Raw genomic sequence first — 22717 nt, forward strand, 5'->3', positions numbered from 1 at the left:
CGGGTTGTGTCGCACGGTCTGTGCTATTGTCTCTCCTCTGAAGTGCACCCTCAAACCCCCGACACTGTACCCGCGTGTCCTCGTGGGTGTGGAATGGTTAACTCCGTGGAAGGCAGCCCTGCTCCATGGATGGAGGCGCAGACCGGGGCCTTACGGGGAGGTTCGCTCTGTGCTCCACGCCGCATCCCTCTCTTCCGCCTGACTGGCCCGAGCTGCCTCCTGGAGCGGATCACGCGAGGTAGCATCGCGGGAAGCCCACACTGCATTGTTTTACGCGCGGGAGGAAGCGATGCTGCGCCCTGCGCCAGGAGCAGATGCCGCCCTCCGGGCCATGGAGGGGCTGCTCCGCTCAGACATCGTGTCAGCTCGCATCATTGCGGAGGAGGCACCCTCCTGCTCTGGGAGTCCCCGCATCCTTCTCAGAGGCGGCCCGTCCCCGCATCCGCATCCTTCTCAGCGGCGGCCCGTCCCCGCATCCTTCTCAGCGGCGGCCCGTCCCCGCATCCTTCTCAGAGGCGGCCCGTCCCCGCATCCTTCCAGGAGGCTTTGCGGGGCTCCTCGGCTGGTACCCGCGTCCAGCGGACTTCCATCCCCTGAAAGATGCAGCTCATCTTCAGCAAGGTAGCGCCTCTCCTGGTGGCCATGGGGTGTTGGTTTGGGCCGGTGCTCCCAGGCTCGCTTTGCTGCTTCTAAGATGGCGGAGGTGGAATGGCAGGCAAGGGGTGGCTGGACGCAGAGATGCCACAGGGTGGAATTGGCTGCTCGCTGAGATGCCACAAGGCGGCCATGGTAGGGCGGACATGGCATGGCTGCCCGCTGAGATGCCACAGGGTGGAGATGACATGACTGCCCGCTGAGAATGGAATTGGCGGTCGGACAAGGGATGCTTGGCCGCTGAGAGGCCAGTGGGTGGAAATGAGGTCGACGAACCGCAGGATGACCCAAGCACCAGGCGCTCTGCCAGCAGAGAGGGGCAGACGACGGCACTTTAGGCCACCTCTGGATTCGCCGGGTGCCAACGCGCCACTCCTGGTTTCAGCTGCGGGGACACGCGTTGTACTTGGTTGCTTGCGCATCATTCTGCGGTGGATGTTGGGAAGGGCCCGGCTCCGGCAGGCCCCAGGGTGGAGCACACTCAGACGCCCTTTTACTATAGGCTGTGCTGTGTGTTGTGATGTGTGTGTTTGTATTGTCAGGTATCATGACGTTCTGTTGAATTCTTAGTGCTCCAGGGTGGCATCGAAGTGCCCATGGGTACTGTAGGGCGCAGCATGTTGGGGGTGGAGGGGGCATGGCCGCCTGTGGGGGAGCGCGAACGGACCTTGTCATGGGTTTTAAATATGACATATATCTTTTATGTAGCGCCCACTGGTGGCGTCACTGCGCTGCACGCATGGACAGGTTCCGAAAGTGAACAGTGACCGGGAATGCATGCCAGCTAGCGCCTCAAAGCAGGGCCCCTCTGGAAGAAGCGCTGGAGCCTGGCTGCGTCCGGAAGCGCAGGCCCGAGGCTGTGGTAATGGGGTTCCGGGGCCCAGGGTTTAAACTTTACATTTTAGACCTGGCGTCAGCTCGTGTGAGGCAAACAGTCAAAAAGCAACCAACAATCTACGGGGCCCCAGACTTACCGTGGACGGGGCCCTCTCCTGGCGATACTCAAGGGCCCCAAACAGCTGGGAGTACTATGAACTGATTTTGCAGGGGTTCTCCAACACAAACCCTTCACCAATAAAGGGGTGCCCCCTTCACCTATAACTGGGCCCCCCAAAACTGGTAATAAGGCCTCGCTCAGCCCTGTTGTCAGGGGCACCCTCACCAATGCGTGCGCCCCGTGGCCAGGGAAAATGCGACATTTTTAGTTTAAATTACAATTAATTCGAAACAGTAAAATGACACATTTTTCATTTTCTTCTTATTCGGGTTAAATAGCCCCGGGCCACGGGAAAAGATGAGGCGGGGATACAGAATGAAACAGAAGAGCTGGGGGAGAGAAAAAAGGTGCGCGGAAGACCCAACATAAAATACAAAACGCAGGAGAGAAGAGACGTGAGACACGTGCACAGACAGAAAGCTGGTTAAAGGGGGTGCTGGGGTGAAGGCTGTGCTGGGAAGAGGACATTCCTTGTATAATAGAAGCAGTCAACCCGCCCCCCCTGTTAAGGATGCACGCATTCGACCGGAAAACAGCCTGAACCTATCATTTTTAAAGCAATTGTAACTCGATGTCAATATTTCGAACCGATCCCACGGATGCCGTCTCCCCGTAGATGGGCGGCCCTTACAACAGCTGTTTGGGGCGGCTCAAATCCAGATACACGGGGTCCTCAACTATGAAACCCAGGGGGTCCATGGGCGCCGTTGACAGGGTGTCCCCATGGCATGGCACACCGCGAGGGTACCCCATTTCCACCAGTGCCCCCCCTGAGGGGTAGCCAGGGTTACATAGTCTTAGTATTCCGAGAGCCCCTCCCCCCAAAACCAGTGTATTTATGTGTTTTCTCTACATATCGTGAAGAGGAACTTTACCAGGATACGGGTCTTGCCCTGTCATGGGCCAGCGGGGAGAGGCGTTTAGGTGACTTGTTGGCGCTAGGGGGAGACAATGTCCGACAATGTCCACCCCTGAATTCTTTGGGGGCCGAGTGCGCTGACCATCAACACCAGGGCTTGTGTGGGGGGCAATCTAAAGCGGAGAGAGCGCAGAGGTAGCGGGAGCTTTACTTGAAGAGGTGTGGAGGGGGGCGTAATGGAAGGTGGGGGGCGAGGCGTGGGAAAGAAAAGCGAAGGGGAGAAGGGGTGGGGTCAGAGGTTCAGAGAGAAAGAGGCGCACTCTGGAAAGGGTGAGGTCCATGGACGAAGTGCATTAACAAAAGTATTGGAACTGTGATGCTGCATGCACTGGGGGCGTGGTCAGTGGGGCGGGGCTAAAGTTGTGGCTAAAAAACAAAATATTCTGTACTTGTTTTGGCCTTTCACCATCAGGTAACTGCATATAAAATATTGTGCAGCTTAAATGAACAATAAATAAAAAAATATGTTTCTGGTTGGGAAATGCACGATAGCACATTATGAAACCGACATTAGTAATGTGCTGTAGAGGTCTCTGTGTAAGCAGAGGGTCACAGAGCTCCATGTCCGTTGGTGCAGTGGAGGAGAGGGATGTGTATTTTTAGGGCCTCGAGGCCCCAGCCTGTGGCAGAAAGCACTGTGCATATGCAAGTCATTATTTTAAACTTGCATCACACACAGTATAGGATCGACAGCTACAAAATGCGCAAAAAGGTTGAAGGAAAAAAAGTGATTTCAAAATATAGATTTTAGTAACAGACTGTACTTAATGCAAGTTTTTTACATAACTGTCCCTTCAACAGCTTGACAGGGTAGTAAGCGCTATATAAATACAATTAAATTAAAAGCACACACATCACAGCTCAGTTGTTAACTCTTTGCACTACCACGCAAAAATAATAAATCATTATCATCACAAAGGTTCAGTGATTTGATCAATCAAAGCCAGAACAGGCTCCCGAGCATCCTTTACGTTTGCAGATTAACTCATTGTGCACATTTGCATTTCTTTCAGACAGCAGGCACCCTGGCAGGAAGGCTTGTTTAGCTGTCTGCCCTGCTTCGGTTTCACAGCACAGGAGACTCACTGAATGACACTTCAGCTGAAGCATTTAGTCAGACCATCAGGATTACCCGTCCTGTGCAGCTGTCTTTTTATAAAAAGTAGGGGAACAGCTTTTCATAAGTCAGAAAGGTATGGGCCCGTTGTGCCCCTCCGATCCCGCCCACTGCGACCCCTGGGTTAAATACTTGTCCAGGTGAGATATAAGAGACGTCTCAGTCTCCTTTGGCCTCTATAGGTCTCGGGTGCACCTGAGTTCTAGAAGCGAGGTCTGCAGGGCAGGGGTGGCCGGCGGAGTTTGAATCTTTATCTGCAGTCTGAGAGACCTTTGAGGGTCTCTTGTCCACCTGAGGATATCAACGAGGAAACCCCGGTGGATGGCTGTGAGCCAAGGGTTCACAGTTACTAAAGTGCTGCGCATGCGCTCCAACGGGGTCCTACACATACACGCACGCACACACACACACACTCTCACTCACTCACTCACACACTCTTGCATTTATTTTCCTGTCTTTGTAAAGGCCCCTGTGTACCCCTATAATTTGCACCATGTCGCTCTAGTAACGGACACACTATAGTAAATGTGAGCCTGTCTCTTAAACTTCATTCTTGCTTCCAGGGGGAGGCGACGAAGAGCTTTCCGCCCGCTGTGAAGTGGTCAAAACGTTTCGTGCAGGATACTTGGCTGGCAGCGGAGTAGAGAGCTGCTTTGAGGGGTCGAGGGGGACCACTGTATGGCCTATGACCAGGGCCACTGCCTTTATCTGGCAAGGGAGGGCGAAATTATGCAGCAGAACTGGCTAAATTATGTATCAAAGGGCTTCAGCCCCCCGTCGTGTGTGTCAGTCCGGCTGAGACAGCTTCCCGGGCACACACACAGCCGCACCTGAGTACTTCACAGGTCTTTAAACGACCATTCACTTGTTAACGAGGCTTTGTTGTGTTTTCACCCCTTCTTAGAGCCCTTACATCTCCACTCTGCATATTGCTGGAAGAATCATACCTCCCTGAAATTTTTAGTACCCTCCCCCCCTCCCCCCCTGACCCTTCTGAAATTTGGATCTAGTTGTGCCTCTGCTCAAGAGTGAGAGGTAAAGTGGAAGAGGCGCAGACCGTACATCCTCCAATAGTTAACACATCCAAGGACAAAGGTACAAGGCACAGACACAATACGGAACAGTAATGTCTGTTTCATGTTGGCTACCTTAGGCTACGAAGCCAGATCCAGTTTTTCTGGATAAAGTTGCCTCACCCACGTAATGTGACGTGCTTTTGGTTCCATCAGGATTCAAGCAAGCCGGGCCGACGACGGCTGAAATGCCAGAAACCGGTCCCCGGTAGCTTGTTTCCTTCCCAGTATAAGAATTGGCTTGGTAGTTTGGTTTGCCCTGTTCCCATCATGCACTAGTACAGGAACAGACTAATTTGCATGTAGCCAGGTTCTGAGCTGGGATGGTGCAGTGAGCTAAAAAACGGTGATGGATCAAGCCCTGATATTTGGACTGGGTAAGAGTGGTCTGCTTAATTCAGACACTCTGTTCATCACCACCCCCTTTTCTGAATCATTTTGTCCACCATAAGCGTGGAAGGGTATACTCAGATGTGAGTCCCTTGCTCATTGCACCATCAGGATTCAAGCAAGCCGGGCCGACGACGGCTGAAATGCCAGAAACCGGTCCCCGGTAGCTTGTTTCCTTCCCAGTATAAGAATTGGCTTGGTAGTTTGGTTTGCCCTGTTCCCATCATGGACTGGGACAGGAACAGACTAATTTGCATGTAGCCAGGTTCTGAGCTGGGATGGTGCAGTGAGCTAAAAAACGGTGATGGATCAAGCCCTGATCTTTGGACTGGGTAAGAGTGGTCTGCTTAATTCAGACACTCTGTTCATCACCACCCCCTTTTCTGAATCATTTGGCTATATTCGGCAGACTGAGGGGATTTGGACCAGGTCCTCTACCGGGCACTTTCTGTGATGAAAGTGTGACTACAGGAAGTGCTTGTCTAGGTCCTGACTGTGTCGTAAGCCTCAGCCCAGAGTTACCACCTTTGCAGGGTGAAGGTAAGCAATCCTTCTTTCATCTGCATGCAGATGTGCTCACCAATTGTATGGGGTTCCAATATCTTAATTGCCCTGAAGAAGCCCTGGACCTTTAATATGCAGTCAGTTAGGGGCAGAAACATGTTGGCAATAAATCAGATGTATTGTCCACTCTACCCATAAAACATCCCCCTTTTTGTTGTTAAGATTGTTGGTATACCTAGTGTACCCAATAAAAAAAATGCCCACAGGTTTATCCTAAGCTTTTTTAAATGATGACGCTCGAGTCCGCCCTGGTAATACCATCCTATCAGGGTGGGGCAATGATGAAGCTTGCCACATTATGTGGGTGAGGCTTTTTTATCCAGCACACCGGGATCTGGTTTCATAGCCCGGGCAGCCACAATGGAACAAAAATGATTGCTCTGTATTGTCACTGTGACCCCTCTTTATGTTTGGATTGGCTAAATTATGTAGCAACGTAATCATTTTGTCATTTTGTTGCTCATGTACTCACTGCCCAAGCAGAGGTTTCATCCCATTAGCATCAGTTTAACACCTAATGCAGCGGTCAGCATCAAAACGGTGGCCAGTTTACCTTTGTAAAGTGCCACCACTGTGCAGCAGTACATGCAACAACTTTTGATCCTATTGAGCAAGAAACTAATTCTTTTAGGTTAAACACGTCAGATAGATAGCTGGGGTAGGAAAGTGGGCTTCTGTTGCAGTAACCACCCCCCACTTTTTGCCAGACTACTGATGCACTTTCACTTGATATGCCCTGTGACCCTGCCAATCAGGTTTCCAGGGCCTGTGTTCTTACCCCAAAACTTACCCAATTGGCATCTCTGGCCACAGGTCAGTCCCTGGTAAATGGTACCACAGGTACCCAGGGCACTGTGACCAGGGAAGACCTCTAAGGGCTGCAGCAGTTATTGTGCAACCCTTAGAGGCCCTGTAACTCTACACACACACACACACTGCCTTTGCAGGCTGCGTGTTTTGGTGCAGAACAAAGTGAAGAGTCAACATGGCACACATCCATGTGTGCCATGCCTACAACCCACTGTCCTGGCATAGATCAGTCACCCCTCTATCTGGGTGCCCTATGCCAGTGGTGAGGGCACAAGTGCATGAGCCCTGTACCCCTACAGTGTCTAAGGTCATTCTTAGACATTGTAAGTGCAGTACTGCCATTAAGAGTATATGGTGCTGGGAGTTTGTCATTATGAACTCCACAGCACCATAATGTCTACACTGAAGACTTTGAAGTTTGGTATCAAACTTCTCAGCACATTAACTCACACTGATGCCAGTGTGGGATTTAATGAAAATTCACACAGAGGGAATCTTAGAGATGCCCCCTTAAAACAAATCTACCACTAGTGTCCAGGCTGAGTGGCTGCTTCAGCTGCCACCAACAGACATGTTTCTGGACCCCTGGGTCGAGACCATGCTGCTCTCGGGTGCCTGAAACAATGCACATCATGAGACGAGGTGCCAAGCCTCCTCCTCCAGGATGGGCCGGGTTCACGAAGGGGAAGCTTTAAAGGCATGCCGCCTTGGTGAGCCTCCCCAGACCATTTGCTGCTTTCAACAACTGGTCCCCACTGGTTCTACCCCCTACCTTGGGCAGGAGAGCCGGCGGGAAAAACAAAGTGAGTTAGAGAGGTGTGCCCACCTCTGCCAACTCCTCCCCTAAGGTGGGGGAGGCGAGGTGAAGCACAACCTTAAATCCCTGCCATCTTGAGGATATCGGGACCAAACCAATCAGGGACAGGCTCCTACCCCCTCCCACTGGGGGTGGCATGATAGGGAGTGTACCCACCCCAGGGAAGGGACCCATTGTTCCCTGCCTTATTCCTAACTGTAACGCCCCTAAATCTAGTATTTAGGGGCACCCCTGAACCTTGCTTCCTCAGACAAGAAGAAACTTTAAGAAGAAGAAGGACCAAACAGCCATGCAGCAGCTAACAGGAGGAAGATACCCACTCACTTGGCCCCAGCCCTACCAGCCTGTCTCCCCCTCGAACCTGCTCCTGTGAAATCCCGGTGTGTCCTTCAGCCAGCAACCTCGGAAACCCCGTACTACCTGCCTGCCTTCAAGAAAAAAGACTTTGTCTTCCGTGAACACTGGATTTGTTCATCTGCAGCCTCTGGCTCTGTCCAGACACCTCGAATCCTCCCCACTCTGCACCCGCCATCCATGGCCCAAGCTCGAGTGGGCAAACACCATGAGGAGGTCACCCCGGTGATCCTGACCCGAGATCCAGCGACTCCTGACCTGCCTCCAGCCGATGCCTGCAGCCTAAATCCAGAAGGTCCCCCCAACTGTGACCTGGAGCTGGTAAGAAGATCCGACCCTAAAAGGCACCCCTGCACCCGACACCCCCAGAGGTACCTAACCAACTCCCAACTTACCTCACGAAGTGGTGGTTGCACCCAAAATAGCTTCACCACCAAGCCTGCAGTTCCTTTGCAACCCAGAGGTTCCCCATTGAAAACAACAGGGTGCCTGACATCGAAACAGCACCCTGCACCCAGCCTGCCGCTGAGGGTGCACCTTTGTTTTTGTTTTTTTTTGCAGTTTTATATAGCGCGAACTTGACCCGAACCGAATCGGGTATCAGAGCGCTTTACATAGCACCAGTTACGTTACACGAGGACACACATTCATTTTTGTTAGGCACGGGGAGATTAAGTGATTTGCCCAGAATCACAGGATGTTTGGCGTTGTTACCGAGACTCAAACCCAGATCCCCAGGTCCAAGGTCGAGCGCCTTAGCCGTTAGGCCAACTCCTCTCGCTCTCCTTTGGTGCTGCTTTGTTTCCCCCTTTGCCCTGAGCTAAAGTCCAGGAGCTTTCCTCCCACAACCAAGTGGCCTGCTTGTCAGCAGCCACCAACCAGAGGCCCCTATCCCCCATTGGATAACATTGGGCCTCAGCACTCTGCACCTGGCCACCCTAGTGCCGCTGATGGTGTAACTAGCGTGCATCCTTGACCCTGGTGGACCCCTGAGTCTAACCCCAGAACCTCAACTCGCACTACCAAATACTTACTTCAAAACTGATAACTCTATTTTGCTCCATAGGATAACATTGACTGTTTTTCTTGGAAAAGTGTCCAAGTGTGGAGTTTAAAAACCTTAAGAAATTGTTTAAAATTGCACTAACTAACAAAAACGAGTTTACTTACCTGTTTTCAGGAAATGTCCAATAGTAGTATCCAGGTATACTACTCTGAGTAAGAAAAGTAATCTCAAAAGTAACTTACCTGTAATTTTACTGAAAAGCCCATTCAAGTCTATGTACTGTATTTACAAAATATTGCATTTCTCTGAAGCCATACCGAAGGTCAAAACAAAGTGCACATACAATTTCAATTCAAATTGTTTACAAACTGCATTACTAATGTAAAGTATTTATTGCTGACCTGTGCCAGGCTTGCTTGGTTCTAGAAAATAAAATAACTAAAAGAATATTTTCATACAAAAAATTGGTCTGAAGTTCAGTCTTTGAGTGTGTGAATTTATTTGCTGAGTGAGTGTGTACAACAAATGCTTAACACTGTTCTCGGAAACTGCCTTACTGCTCGCCCTCACTACCACAAATAGAGAGTGAGGTGCTATCTAGATTTACCTCTGCCTACCGCTGGGGTTCCACTGGGCTCTGTGCACACTATACCTCTCTTTGGTATAATATATACAGAGCCATCTTCCTACAGGTGGCGCGTTTAGTAAATGCATAAATATGCTGAAAAAGACTTAGAGAAATCCAGTGGTCCTGCCTATGGTAAGGAAATGGTTAGGTACAGCTGACGTCAGAAACCCAAAGATTTTATGTGGGAAACAGTTGAAGAAGGAAACTCCACTGACTGTTGTTTGGAAAGCCACTTTTCATTCATTTTGCTGTTTTGCTTCTGCAGTACCTGGGTCTCTTGAACCATTGGATCCAGATGGTCATCAAACTACAGCTACCAGGTGCTCCCCAACCCCCACCACCAGAATATACCTCAATCTCGAAAGACTAAGGGTACCAACCCCTAAATCTCCAAGTCCCTACAACTAACGAGGGCCTCACTCTTCACCAGTACCTAGAGGTTCCCAAATACTGACATCAGGGTGTCCCCAAACACAGTTAGCCAGGGTTACACTGAGAAAGCCACCATCAATCAAACTCAGGGGGTCTACCACTACCTACCTGGTGTACCTGAGTTCACATACACTAGGGGTTCCATCACAAGAGATGCCCCGGGTCCTCTCCCACCAGTGACCACCTCACACTGGCCACCCTGAGACCTCCCATTCGGGAAACTGATATCAGGGAGTCTGCAATCAACAACCACTGACACTAGGGCGCCATCACCACCAGTAACGAAGGGCCTGCAGCGAAGAGCCCCTGTATGAAAGAATTCAAGGCACCATCACCACCAGTACCGGAGAGCAGACTCCCTGATATCTGTGGTGAACCTTATGTACATCTAGAACCGTATGTCCATCTATAACTATGACCATCTAGAACGGTATATATATCTAGAACTATATGTACATCTACAACTGTATATACATATATGTTGCTTGATTAAATATCTATTTGCTGGAACCCTTGAGCCCGTGAGTGCTGTGTCTTTGTTCCCAGCCCGGCTGGGTATGGGTAAAAAGATTTGGAGCTACAATTTTAAGACGCGGTACACCGCTGCGTTTCACGGCACCCGACACCGAGAGTGACCCACGTTATCGGTGTATCTGGAGCTTGTATACATATATGTACATCTAGAACCATATGTACAAATAGAATCACATCTACATCTAGAACCGTATGTATATCTATGTACATCTGGAACCGTATGTACAAATAAAACCAGATGTGCATCAAGAACCGTATGTACAAACAATGAAGGAGGGTAGGTGAGACCACAGAGTCCCGACCAACAACAAGTGTTCCTCAAATTGATCGGGACCCTCCATCTCTCCTAAGGAGCAGTACTCTGCCTCTCTCGAGGTGGAACCACAGGCCGGCATTCATTTAGCGGCAAGCTGGTGAACATTGTTAAGTCATCCCTTATTAGAAGGGAGACCTGATGCCCCAGATTGGGGCAGACTTTGTTTTTTTTGGTCCTGACGAAGTGCTGCCCAATCCTTGGGCTCTCGAGGCACGAAACATGTTGACCACTCATCACTAGAAGCTATCCTGGTACTTAAAGACCCCATGATCGCACCACTGTTTTTATTTAGACCTGGTACCCTTCCTCTATAAAATTCGTTTTTAGGATACCGAGCCTATTTTCGCCACCACTCACTCACTCCACTAGTTACACAGTTAGTTAACTCCCTCACTTGCACTCATCTATATGGGGTCTTCGGATCAAAAGATCTCCGACAAAGAGCCCCCAGGCCCGTCAGGCATTTCAGCACCGGCCTGACGAGGAGCGCCCAATGATAAAGCATGACACCCTAGCAGGTGTGTGAGGGCACCAAGATCTGACCTTCAGAACTTCCTGTGACAGGCCTACCAGTCACTTGGGTCAACCCCCTTGATACTTGTACAAAAAAGAACCGTATGTACAAATAGAATCACATGTACATCTTGAACCGTATGTAAATCTTTGTCCGTTCAGAACTGTATATTCATTTAGAACCATTATTACATCTAAAATTGTATTTACATCTGGAACTGTATGCACATGTAAATGTAAATGTAAATGTGTTGTATTTGTATAGCGCGAACAGTCACCCGTAAGTATCCCGGCGCTTGTACTCCTACCACAAGGGAACCCCTCCTGGCTTTTCCTTGTGAGGTGTCCACTCCTGGGCATCCCATGGTGAAACCAGGCATCCCTTGTGTATCGGGGGCCGTTGTGGAGACTAAGCAAGCTATTGCCCAGAGTTGCAGCGTGGGGCCCATGCTTAGATTCAGCACTGAGGCGAGAATATCCAGTCAGAGGAATTTAAGCCCGATCCCGCCGAGGCTGGAACTAAGTATACATCTAGGGTCAGATGTACGACCCTTGTAAATTGTGAGTCGCAAATTGCGAGGAACAATTTGCAATGTACTACAGTGTCAGAGACACTGATTGCGAATCCCAATGGGGTCGCAAAATGCGAGGCTCATGAATATTAATGAGCCACTCGCAATTTGCGACCTCATTGGGAATGGCTGGCCCTCCCAGGGATGGTGGCCTGCTGGAAGGAAGACCGTCACCCAGGCCCTCGTCACTAGCCGACTGGACTACGGCAACGCCCTCTACGCCGGTACCACCGCCAAGCTCCAGAAGAGACTCCAGCGGATCCAGAACGCCTCAGCCAGACTCATCCTCGACATCCCACGATCCAGCCACATCTCCGGACATCTGAGAGACCTTCACTGGCTCCCCGTCAACAAAAGAATCACCTTCCGCCTCCTCACCCACGCACACAAAGCCCTACACGACCAAGGCCCGAGCTACCTCAACAGCCGGATCAACTTCTACGCTCCCAAACGCCACCTCCGATCAGCCAACCACGCCCTCGCCGCCGTCCCCCGCATCCGAAGAGCGACTACAGGAGGAAGGTCCTTCTCCTACCTGGCCGCCAAGACCTGGAACTCCCTCCCGACCGACCTGCGCCTGACCCAAGACCACCTCTCCTTCAGGAAGAAGCTGAAGACCTGGCTGTTCGAGCAGTAGCGGCACCCCCCCAGCGCCTTGAGACCCTACGGGTATGTAGCGCGCTCTATAAATGTCAGTGATTGATTGATTGATTGACCTCTATGTCTGGGACTGCTTGTGAATAAAGCAGGTTTTTTTTTAAATGCAGCCCGTTTTCCTTAAAGGAAAACGGGATGCATCTAAAAAAAAAAAAATGAAACGTTTTTGTTTCATTTTTTAAAGGCAGGTAGTGGTCCCTTGGACCTCTGCCTGCCCTTAAAAAGTATTTCAGAGCCAGTCACAAAGGGGATGGGGTCCCCTGGGGAACCCTTTCCATTTGCGAATGCAGGTAATTTGCAAGTGTTTTGCGACCGCAATTGCGATTGCAAAATATTGGTACATGGCTTGTGACTCGCTATTAGGAAAGGAACGCCCCTTTCTAATTGCGAGTCGCAAAACACTATTTTGCGAGTCGCTAATTATTTGCGAGTCGCAAAATAGTGTTTGTACATGGCCCTATCAGAAGTTGTATGCCCAAACGGGTCGCAAACCCGTTTGCGCATGCTAATTCTCGTCGTGCATCTGTCCGCTTATGTTAATCTAGAACTGTATGTTCATCTTTAACTATGGGAACATCTAAAGCCAATGGATGTGGGGATCTTTCTAGTCGTTCTAAAATCGTACGTACATCTAGAGCTGTGTGTACATCTCTTCTCGCCCCCTCTCCCCATGTGTCCGGCAGCCACTTATGTCTCGGTGCAGCTCAATTGAGTTCATCACACTCAAGAGATTAAATGTAAAAGAAATGTAATTTGATACTTGTATAGCGCAGTACTCACCTGCAAGGGTCTCAAGGCGCTTGTACGAATACCGCTGTGGAACCCGTCCTGGCTTTCCCTGTGAGGCGTCCACTCCTGGGCACCCCCAAGTTGGAGGCCAGGCATCCTTAGCGTTGTGGGGGCCGTTGTGGAGATTAAGCAAGCTATTGCCCAGAGTTGCAGAGTGGGACTCCATGATTGGAATAGGCACCGAGGTGAGAATTATCAGGTCCGTGGAATTTTGAGCCCAAGACCCGCCAAGGCGGGGAATTGAACCCTGGTTCAAGACCGCACTGACGGGAGGGGGGGAGGGATTGCCATAATCTACAAAACGTCAGTGGTCTGCAGACATGAGAAGGTCTCCATAGAAGGATCAGAAAGTATGTCCTTTTCCATTACACTGTCCCCGACGTGTACATGCACAGGGCTCCTTGTGTATAGGCCCCCTGGGCCTCTCGGCCAATTTTGTGAAGAGCTTGTGAGCTGTGCTATTAACCTCTCTTGCAATGCCCCCAACTTCACTATGCTTGGAGATTTTAATATACACCTAGATGAAGGAGACACCCATGCCTGCCAAAGTCTGATTACAGCTTTAGAGGTGATCGAACTTAAGCAAATTATTCAAGGCCCTACACATATAGCAGGTCACACTCTTGACCATTGTTACACCAATATGAGCGCACTGAAGTTTGAAAATTCCACAATGGTTCCTTGGTCGGATCACGCCCTCCTGTCCTTTTCTCTGATCCATCATAAGCAACCAGTACAGGCCAATTTATCCAAAAAAATGAGTAGGGTATGGTCCAAACTGCCTGTGGACAAATGGATAGCTGAACTTAGGAAAACTAAGCCCGAGCATAGTAATGACCCAATAGAAGCAAATACGCGTTTCAATCATTGGCTAGAGGAATCTCTTGAGTCCACCCTGCCTAAAACTGAACTCTCTCATCGTAAAGGGGCGAATAAAAAACTTGGTACACCCCTGAATTGAGAGCCCTTAAACAGATATGTAAACATAAGGAGAGAAGGTGGAGGAAAGATTACTGTGAAGATAGCAAAAATGTTTACAGATTAGCCTTACGCAATTATAAGCAGGCTATAAAAGCTACCCAGTCCAACTATTATCAGGAGAAAATCTCCTCAGCTGCTAGTTCGTCCAGGGAAATCTTTAAAATTTTCAAATCTTTAGTCACCCCCTCCCCCCCACTCCCTCTATTGATTCAACTCTGGCCTACCCGCGCTGTAGGGAGCTAGAAAATTTCTTTGCCGCAAAGGTAGCAAATATCTACGCATCCTTTCAGGTGACTGCTATAGGTCCACTCTCCCCCCCGGCACAAGACCTGCCTATGCTTAAAGAATTCTCTCCACTAGACGGCGCTAAGGCCCAAGTGCTTCTGGGGAATCTGAAATCAGGATCACCAAGTGATGTAGCTCCACCAACCATTCTTAATCTAGTCTCAGGCACAGTGGCTCCTGTGATACAGGACGTGATTAATACATCCTTGGCAGCTGGAGTAGTTCCACCTATGTGGAAACAGGCAAGAGTAAGAGCGTTACTAAAAAAGCCCAACCTCAACCCTGATGATTGTGCCAACTATCGTCCCATCTCCTTGTTGCCAACTGTTAGCAAGATTGCCGAAAAACACGTCAATTCCCTTTTATCTACTTTAATTGAAGATAATAACTTGCTACATCACACCCAGACTGGGTTCAGATGCAAACAGGGCACTGAAACTGCCCTTATTGCAGTAGTTGAGGAAACAAGGAAGATTTTGGACGAAGGGAAATGTGCGGCCATACTACTATTAGACCTCAGTGCGGCCTTTGATACCGTTAATCATACGATTCTTACTCAGAGATTGAGTAATGTAGGTATCACTGGGACCGCACTGAGTTGGCTCCGTTCCTTCCTGTCCAACCGGACCTTCTCTGTGTTTGAGGACGATATCGTCTCTCCACCAATACAGCTTCAATGCGGTGTTCCCCAGGGGTCATCCCTCAGCCCCACTCTATTTAATATCTATATGAGACCTTTGGCTGAGGTGGTGTTACCCTGGGGAGTACAATTGGTAACCTATGCTGATGATACTCAGCTTATCATCACCCTGTCCGGGCAGGAGTCGTCTCATAACAACCTATCCTCCTGTCTTAGCAAAGTCCATGAGTGGATGAATGAGTCTTTTTTGAAGCTGAATGGAGCTAAAACAGAGGTCATGATGGTGGGATATAAACCACCTACCTCTGTGGATATGTGGTGGCCGGACTCCTTGGGGCAGCCTCCGATCCCTAAAGAGCAAATTAAAAGCCTAGGAGTTTGGCTGGACCCAGCCCTTAACTTTCAGGTCCAAGCTCGGAAGGTAGCAGGGACTGGATATGCCCTCATGAGATCACTCAGAAAAATTTTAAGGCTACTTCCCTTTGAGGCCAGAAGGATCCTAGTACAATCTTTGATCTTATCACGCCTAGACTATTCCAACGCAGTCTATCTATGGGCCCCTAAAGGGACAATCAATATCCTACAGACCATCCAAAATTGTGCTGCCCGAATGCTTCTGGACACCCCTCGTAGAACCTCTGCCAAACCAGCACTGAAGCAACTGCACTGGTTACCTGTACAACAACGGATCGAATTCAAGGCAATGACTATTGTTCATAAAGCCCTGTCTAACTCTGGACCGGACATCCTTCTACCCTTGTTCCATCCTTATCAAACATGTAGAACCCTAAGATCCAGTAATAAGAACCTATTGGTAATCCCCAGGACTAGGAGAATCCGTACCGGGGGCAGGCGTTTTTCTTTACAGGCTGCAAAACTTTGGAACAATCTTCCGGACGCTATTCGCTTGGAGGAGAACCACTTCAGGTTTAGAAAAATGTTGAAAACCTTTTTGTTCTGCAAAAATAGTGGAGATGAATGGACCACTTAAGCGCTGGGATGCCTCAGGGTAACCATGCGCTATAGAAATGCGTAATCATTCATTCATTCCCGGGCTAGGCATCTGCATCAGGGTCTGCCGCTCTAATCATTGAGCCACACTTCTCCACTCAGCAGGGGAGAGACATGAGGTGGTGGCTGTATGAACTGATCTGCCACAGTGGGCAGAACAAGATGCCGGGGTGATCCAGGGACACGTTGGCATGTCAATGTCAGCAGCGCCCCAAAGAATAGTAGAAATAGGGTGCAAGGCACAGGTTGAGATATGGGTGGCGGGGGAGGGGTCGAGGGATAACCTTGCATTATTATATAACCAATGGTCCTGTGCACACATAAGATTACAACACAGAGTATGTTAATATAATTAACAGATGGACAAGAAATCGCCACGTCTTTTCTTGTTGCTTTTAATGCTTGTTTGCACAGAGACCTTGCATTATTAGTTAGAAGGCGTGATATGACACGTAGATCAATGCCTGACTCCTCATCAACTCTCTGGTCTCTTCCAGGACCATGAACTGAAGGAAGCCGCCCAGGAGAAGGACCGTCTGAGCCTGCAGTATGCCAGCCTCTCGCACCGAGCCCTGCAGTATGAGCAGGTAAGACCTCCCCTGGCACTGGGGTGTCAAGGTGAGAGCATCCATTCTGGGGGGAGACAAGAGACATGGTCAAGGGACAGGCCTTCTCCTCTCTGGGTACCAAAGGGCACATTCAAGGGATGGGCACCCAGTAACATAGTGGAGGAATGGGCACCCTTTCCCATGGGTGGGACCTGGCATCTCTCTCTGTGGGCACCAAGTGACATAGTCAAGGGACTGGACCTAGCTCCACGAATGCTAAGGTCGGGTATGGTGGCTCAGTGGACTAATGCGTCCACTGTAGGGGTCTGTGTTCAATCAATCAATCAATCAAGGGTTTGTTAACTGTAACTACTCACCTGAAAGGGTCTCAAGGTGCTGGGGGGAGGCGGGGGTGGAGGGGCACAGCTCCAGGGGCTTAAGCTGATCCGTCGAAGAGCCTGGTCTTGGGGTCCTTCAGGAACTTGGGGAGTGCTGGTGTCTGTCGGTGGTGGAGAGGAAGGGTATTCCATGCCTTGGCCGCGTGGGAGGAGAGGGAGCGGCCTCCTGTTCTGGTCTTCTTCATGGGGGGCACAGTCGCAAGGGAAGAGCTGGGCTGAGCGGAGGGATCTTTGGAGTGCGTGGAACGAGGAGCTGTGGTTCATGTAGGCGGGACCGGTGTTGTCAGGGCCTTGTGGACGTGGGTGAGAAGCTTGAAAGGGATTCTCTTCCAGTGTAGGGCTCACATGTGTTGGGAGATGTGGCAGTGGCGCAGTAGGTTGCGCACTAGTCTGGCGGTGGCATTCTGAACGTTCTGAAGTTTATGGGCGAGGTTCATGTTGATCCCAGCATAGAGACTATTGCTGTAGTCCAGTCTGCCGCTGATGAGGGTCTGGCTGGTGCTTTTTCTGTTTCGATGGGAACCCAGTTGAAAGCCTTTCGTAGGAGGCGGAGGGTGTGGAGACAGGATGAGGTTCAAATTGCGGTGGGTCCACTCAGCCTTTCATTCTTCTGAGGTCGATAAAATGAGTACCATTGAGTTGGGTAACAATAAACATCTGTTATGAGTGCCAGGATACCCTTGGGTGAAAGTGTGCTTTACAAATACATATTTTATGTTATGTAACAGAATGCACACTTTCTATGGTCTTTAAGTGACACAGGCAAGAAACAGACCCCTTTCTACATGGATGCCAAGAGACATGTCGAAGTAATATATATGCTTTCCCATGGGCACCTAGTGACATCGTCAAGGAACGGGTACCACCAAGTAACCTGTTCCCTTCTGTTCACCCAAAGGCTTAGTCAAAGAAGAGGCACCAAGAGGACAAAGGAACATAGTCAGTGGAAAAACACCTTGCCCCCAGTGGTGCTGAAGGGCAGAAAAAAATGAACTGGCACCTGCACCCAGGGGCACCAAAGGAGAGAGTAAATGAATTGGCACTTCCTGCCTATGAGGACCAGGGGACAAAGGAGTGAATGGGCGTATACTCCATCATGAATTGCAAGAGACAGAGGACATCGAGGGCACCTATCCCACATGGTCACCAAGGGACAGAGGATAGTAAATGGCACTTATCCACATGGGCACCATTGGACAGAGGAAAGTGAAAGGGACCTATCTAATATGAATGCCATGGGGCAGAGAAAGGAGATGACCACTTACCCCAGTAGGTCACCGAGGCACACAAGAGATGGATGGGCACTAACTGCACTAGGTTGGTAAAGGACAGAGAAAACGGATGGGCACCTATGAACAGTGGGTGCCAAGGGGGAGAGGAAAGGGATGGGCACTTACCCAACAAGGTAACCAAGGGACTGAGGAAATGGAAAGGCACTTAGGCTCACGGGAAGGTGGTTCAGGGACTGGTTGAAGATACAATGCGTCAGGCAAGTTCTCCCATCTATGAAGAACAACGAGCAGCTGAGTGTGTTTCTTTCAACCAGTCACTTCTTCAGTGCACCGCAAGAATGGAGCAGTCGAAATGAATAACTCCTAATGTTGCAAAAATTTGATCCTAAGCACAACTCATTGTTACCCACTGGGCACAACCATAACTTAATAAAAGACACTGGGTCAATGCCCTAAGCTCGTGAGAAGGGCTCGGGTAGTTGAGAGAGGTGTTTGAACATGAGGGATATCACTGCCTGACAATGTGAACTTTGCAGGGAACTCTACGAACTTCACAAAATTATTTGTTTCCTTGTTTTCTGTGAGTTTAAATGACTTTTGCAGAAAAAGCATACTTGTAAAATCCTCCTTATGAAGGGTCACTTCTAAGGTCCACTTCTGATGGCCCACATCTAAGGTCCACTCCTGAAGCTCCACTCCTGAAGGTCCACGCCTGAAGGTCCACGCCTGAAGGTCCTCTTCTGAAGGTCCACTCCTGAAGGCCCACTCCTGAAGGTCCCCTTTAAGGTCCGCTTCTAAGGTCCACTCCTGAAGGTCCTCTTCTGAAGGTCGACTCCTGAAGGTCGACTCCTGAAGATCCACGCCTGAAGGTCCTCTTCTGAAGGTCAACTCCTGAAGGCCCACTCCTGAAGGTCCCCTTTAAGGTCCGCTTCTAAGGTCCACTCCTGAAGGTCCTCTTCTGAAGGTCGACTCCTGAAGGTCCACTCCTGAAGGTCCACTCCTGAAGGCCCGCTTCTAAGGTCCATTACTAAGGTCCACTTTTGAAGGCCCACTTCTGCGGTCAACTTCTAAGGTTCACTTCTGAAGGCCCACTTCTGAAGGCCCACTTTTGAAGGTCCACTTCTAAGGTCCATTTCTAAGGTCCACTCCTGAAGGCCCCCTTCTGAAGGCCCACTCCTAAGGTCGTCTTCTGAAAGCCCATCTGAAGGTCCACTTCTGAAGGTCCACATTTGAAGGTCCACTTCTGAAGGCCCACTTCTGAAGGCCCACTTCTGAAGGCCCACTTCTGAAGGTTCACTTATGAAGGTACACTCCTGACTGTCCACTCCGGCAGGCCTACTTCTGAAGACCCAACTGTGAAGGTCCACTTCTGAAGGCCCATTCCTGAAGGTCCACTCCTGAAGGTCCACTTCTAAGGTCCACTTCTGAAGGCCCAATCCTGAAGGTCCACTTCTATGGTCCACTTCAAATTTCCACTTCTAAGGTCCACATCTGAAGGCCCAATCCTGAAGGTCCACTTCTATGGTCCACTTCTAAGTTCCACCTCTAAGGTCAACTTCTGAAGGTCCACTTCGGAAGGTGCGCTCCTGCAGGCCCACTTCTGAAGGTCCAATTGGGATGGTTCACTTCTGAAGGTTGACTCCTGAAAGCCCGCTTCTGAAGGTCCTTTTTTGAAGGCCCAATTCTGAAGGTCCACTTCTGAAGGCCCATTTCTAAGGTCCACTTTTGAAGGTCTAATTCTGAAGATCCACTTCTGAAGGCCCACTTCTAAAGGTCAACCTCTGAAGGTCCACTCCTGAAAAAAATAAGGTCCACTTCTGAAGGCCCACTTCTGAAAACATGAAGGTCCGCTTCTGAAAACATGATGGTCCGCTTCTGAAGGCCCTCTTCAAGGCCTACTCCTAAGGTTCACTTCTGAAGGCCCACTTCTGAAGGCCCACTTCTGAAAGCCCACTACTGAAGGCCCGCTTCTGAAGGCCCACTTCTTAGGTCCACTTCTGAAGGCCCACTTTTGAAGGCCACTTTTGAAGTCCCATTCCTAAGGTCCACTTCTAAAAGTCCACTTCTGAAATCATGACGGTCCGTTTCTGAAAACATGATGGTCCGCTTCTGAAGGCCCTCTTTAAGGCCCACTCCTAAGGTTCACTTCTGCAGGCCCACTTCTGAAGGCCCACTTCTGAAAGCTCACTTCTGAAGGCCCGCTTCTGAAGGCCCACTTCTTAGGTCCACTTCTGAAGGCCCACTTTTGAAGGCCACTTTTGAAGTCCCATTCCTAAGGTCCACTTCTAAAAGTCCACTTCTGAAATCATGACGGTCCGTTTCTGAAGGCCCGCTTCTGAAAACATGAAGGTACACTTCTGAAGGCCCACTTCAAAGGTCCACTTCTGAAGGTCCGCATCTGACGGCCCACGTCTGAAGGCCCACTTCTGGAGGCCCACGTCTGAAGGCCCACTTCTGGAGGCTCGCTTCTGAAGGCCCTCTTCTAAAGGCCCACTTCTAAAGGCACATTCCTAAGGTCCACTTCTGAAGGTCGACATCTGAAGGTTCACTCCTGAAAACATAAAGGTCCACTTCTGAATGCCCACTTCTGAATGTACACTCCTGAAGGCCGGCTTCTGCAGGCCCACTCTCCTTAGGTCCACTTCTGAAGTCACGCTTCGGAAGGCCCACATCTGAAGGTCTACTTCTGAAGATCCACATCTGAAGGCCCGCTTCTAAAGGTCAACCTCTGAAGGTCCACTCCTCAAGGCCCGCTTCTAGATCCACTTCTGAAGTTCCACTCCTGAAAAAATTAAGGTCCACTTCTGAAGGCCCACTTCTGAAAACATGAAGGTCCGCTTCTGAAGGCCCGCTTGTGAAAACACGATGGTCCGCTTCTGAAGGTCCTCTTCAAGGCCCACTCCTAAGGTTCACTTCTGCAGGCCCACTTCTGAAGGCCCACTTCGGAAAGTCCACTTCTGAAGGCCCGCTTATGAAGGCCCACTTCTTAGGTCCACTTCTAAAGGCCCGCTTCTGAAGGCCCACTTTTGAAATCCCATTCTTAAGGTCCACTCCTGAAAATATGAAGGTCCGCTTCTGAAGACCCGCTTATGAAAACATGAAGGTCCACTTTTGAAGGCCCGCTTCTGAAAACATGAAGGTCCGCTTCTGAAGGCCCACTTCAAAGGTCCACTTCTGAAGGCCCACTTCTGAAAACATGAAGGTCCGCTTCTGAAGGCCCGCTTGTGAAAACATGATGGTCCGCTTCTGAAGGTCCTCTTCAAGGCCCACTCCTAAGGTTCACTTCTGCAGGCCCACTTCTGAAGGCCCACTTCGGAAAGTCCACTTCTGAAGGCCCGCTTATGAAGGCTCACTTCTTAGGGCCACTTCTAAAGGCCCGCTTCTGAAGGCCCACTTTTGAAATCCCATTCTTAATGTCCACTCCTGAAAATATGAAGGTCCGCTTCTGAAGACCCGCTTATGAAAACATGAAGGTCCACTTTTGAAGGCCGCTTCTGAAAACATGAGGGTCCGCTTCTGAAGGCCCACTACAAAGGTCCACTTCTGAAGGCCCACTTCTGAAGGTCCGCATCTGAAGGCCCAGGTCTGAAGGCCCACTTCTGGAGGTCCACGTCTGAAGGCCCACTTCTGGAGGTCCTCGTCTGAAGGCCCACTTCTGGAGGCCCGCTTCTGAAGGCCCACTTCTTAGGACCACTTCTGAATGTCCACTCCTGAAGGCCGGCTTCTGCAGGCCCACACCCCTTAGGTCCACTTCTGAAGGCACGCTTCTGAAGGCCCACATCTGAAGGTCCACTTCTAAGGTCCACTCTTTTTTTTATAACAATTTTTAATAAAGGTAAAGCACAGAGTCATCCACTCTTAAGGTCCAAATCTTAAGGTCCAGTCCTGAAAACATGAAGTCCCACTTCTGAAGGTCTTTAGTCTCCCATAGAATATCACAGCCGGTTAATGAATGGTCACTTCCAATCCTTGCATGTTGTCCAGTACTTGATGGCCACCATCTACTCTCGAAGAGGAGATGATGCAGGTTTGCTTGCTGTCTATCTGAGGAGCATCCTGGCTTCATCACAATAACTAATAATGTTTACCATCTGACGAGAGGAGTCAGGCTCTTGGGTAGAATACAGATAAGAGAGAACCAGGCACAGCGACAATCCATAGAGAGACTCGCACAGCAGGCAAACTTCACGCAGGAAAGAAGCCGTCCATGTGGACTCCTAACAGTCCAAGGGGAGCGATATGAACCATCCCAGATCTAGGGGTTCGATGCCAGCCTCTCCCTGATGCCAGCTTTTCTTGGATTTAATGTATTTTATTCACATACACTCCTGATGCCAGCCCCTCATGGATGCCAGCTGCAGAGACCTTTATCAGTCCAACAGGAGGAATAAGAACATCCCAAAGCCAAGGTTTGGACGTCACCTACTCTTGGATGCCAACCTTTCTTAAATGCCAGCCTTTCTTGGATGCCAGCCTCGCT

The 22717-nt window shown here is 49.9% G+C and overlaps 1 protein-coding gene across 7 annotated transcripts in view; it reads left to right on the forward strand.

The window, feature by feature from the left end:
• RIMBP2 (RIMS binding protein 2) overlaps nucleotides 1-22717 on the forward strand; it is a 1349166-nt gene that overhangs the window by 617660 nt on the left and 708789 nt on the right. For all 7 annotated transcript variants that reach the window (XM_086942673.1, XM_086942667.1, XM_086942669.1 and 4 more), the window contains exon 4: nucleotides 16557-16646. In XM_086942673.1, coding sequence (XP_086798799.1) covers nucleotides 16557-16646 — 90 coding nt within the window. The remainder of the gene's footprint in view (nucleotides 1-16556; nucleotides 16647-22717) is intronic.

The sequence above is a fragment of the Lissotriton vulgaris genome, chromosome 11, assembly GCF_964263255.1.
Source record: "Lissotriton vulgaris chromosome 11, aLisVul1.2, whole genome shotgun sequence".
Lineage (NCBI taxonomy): Eukaryota > Metazoa > Chordata > Amphibia > Caudata > Salamandridae > Lissotriton > Lissotriton vulgaris.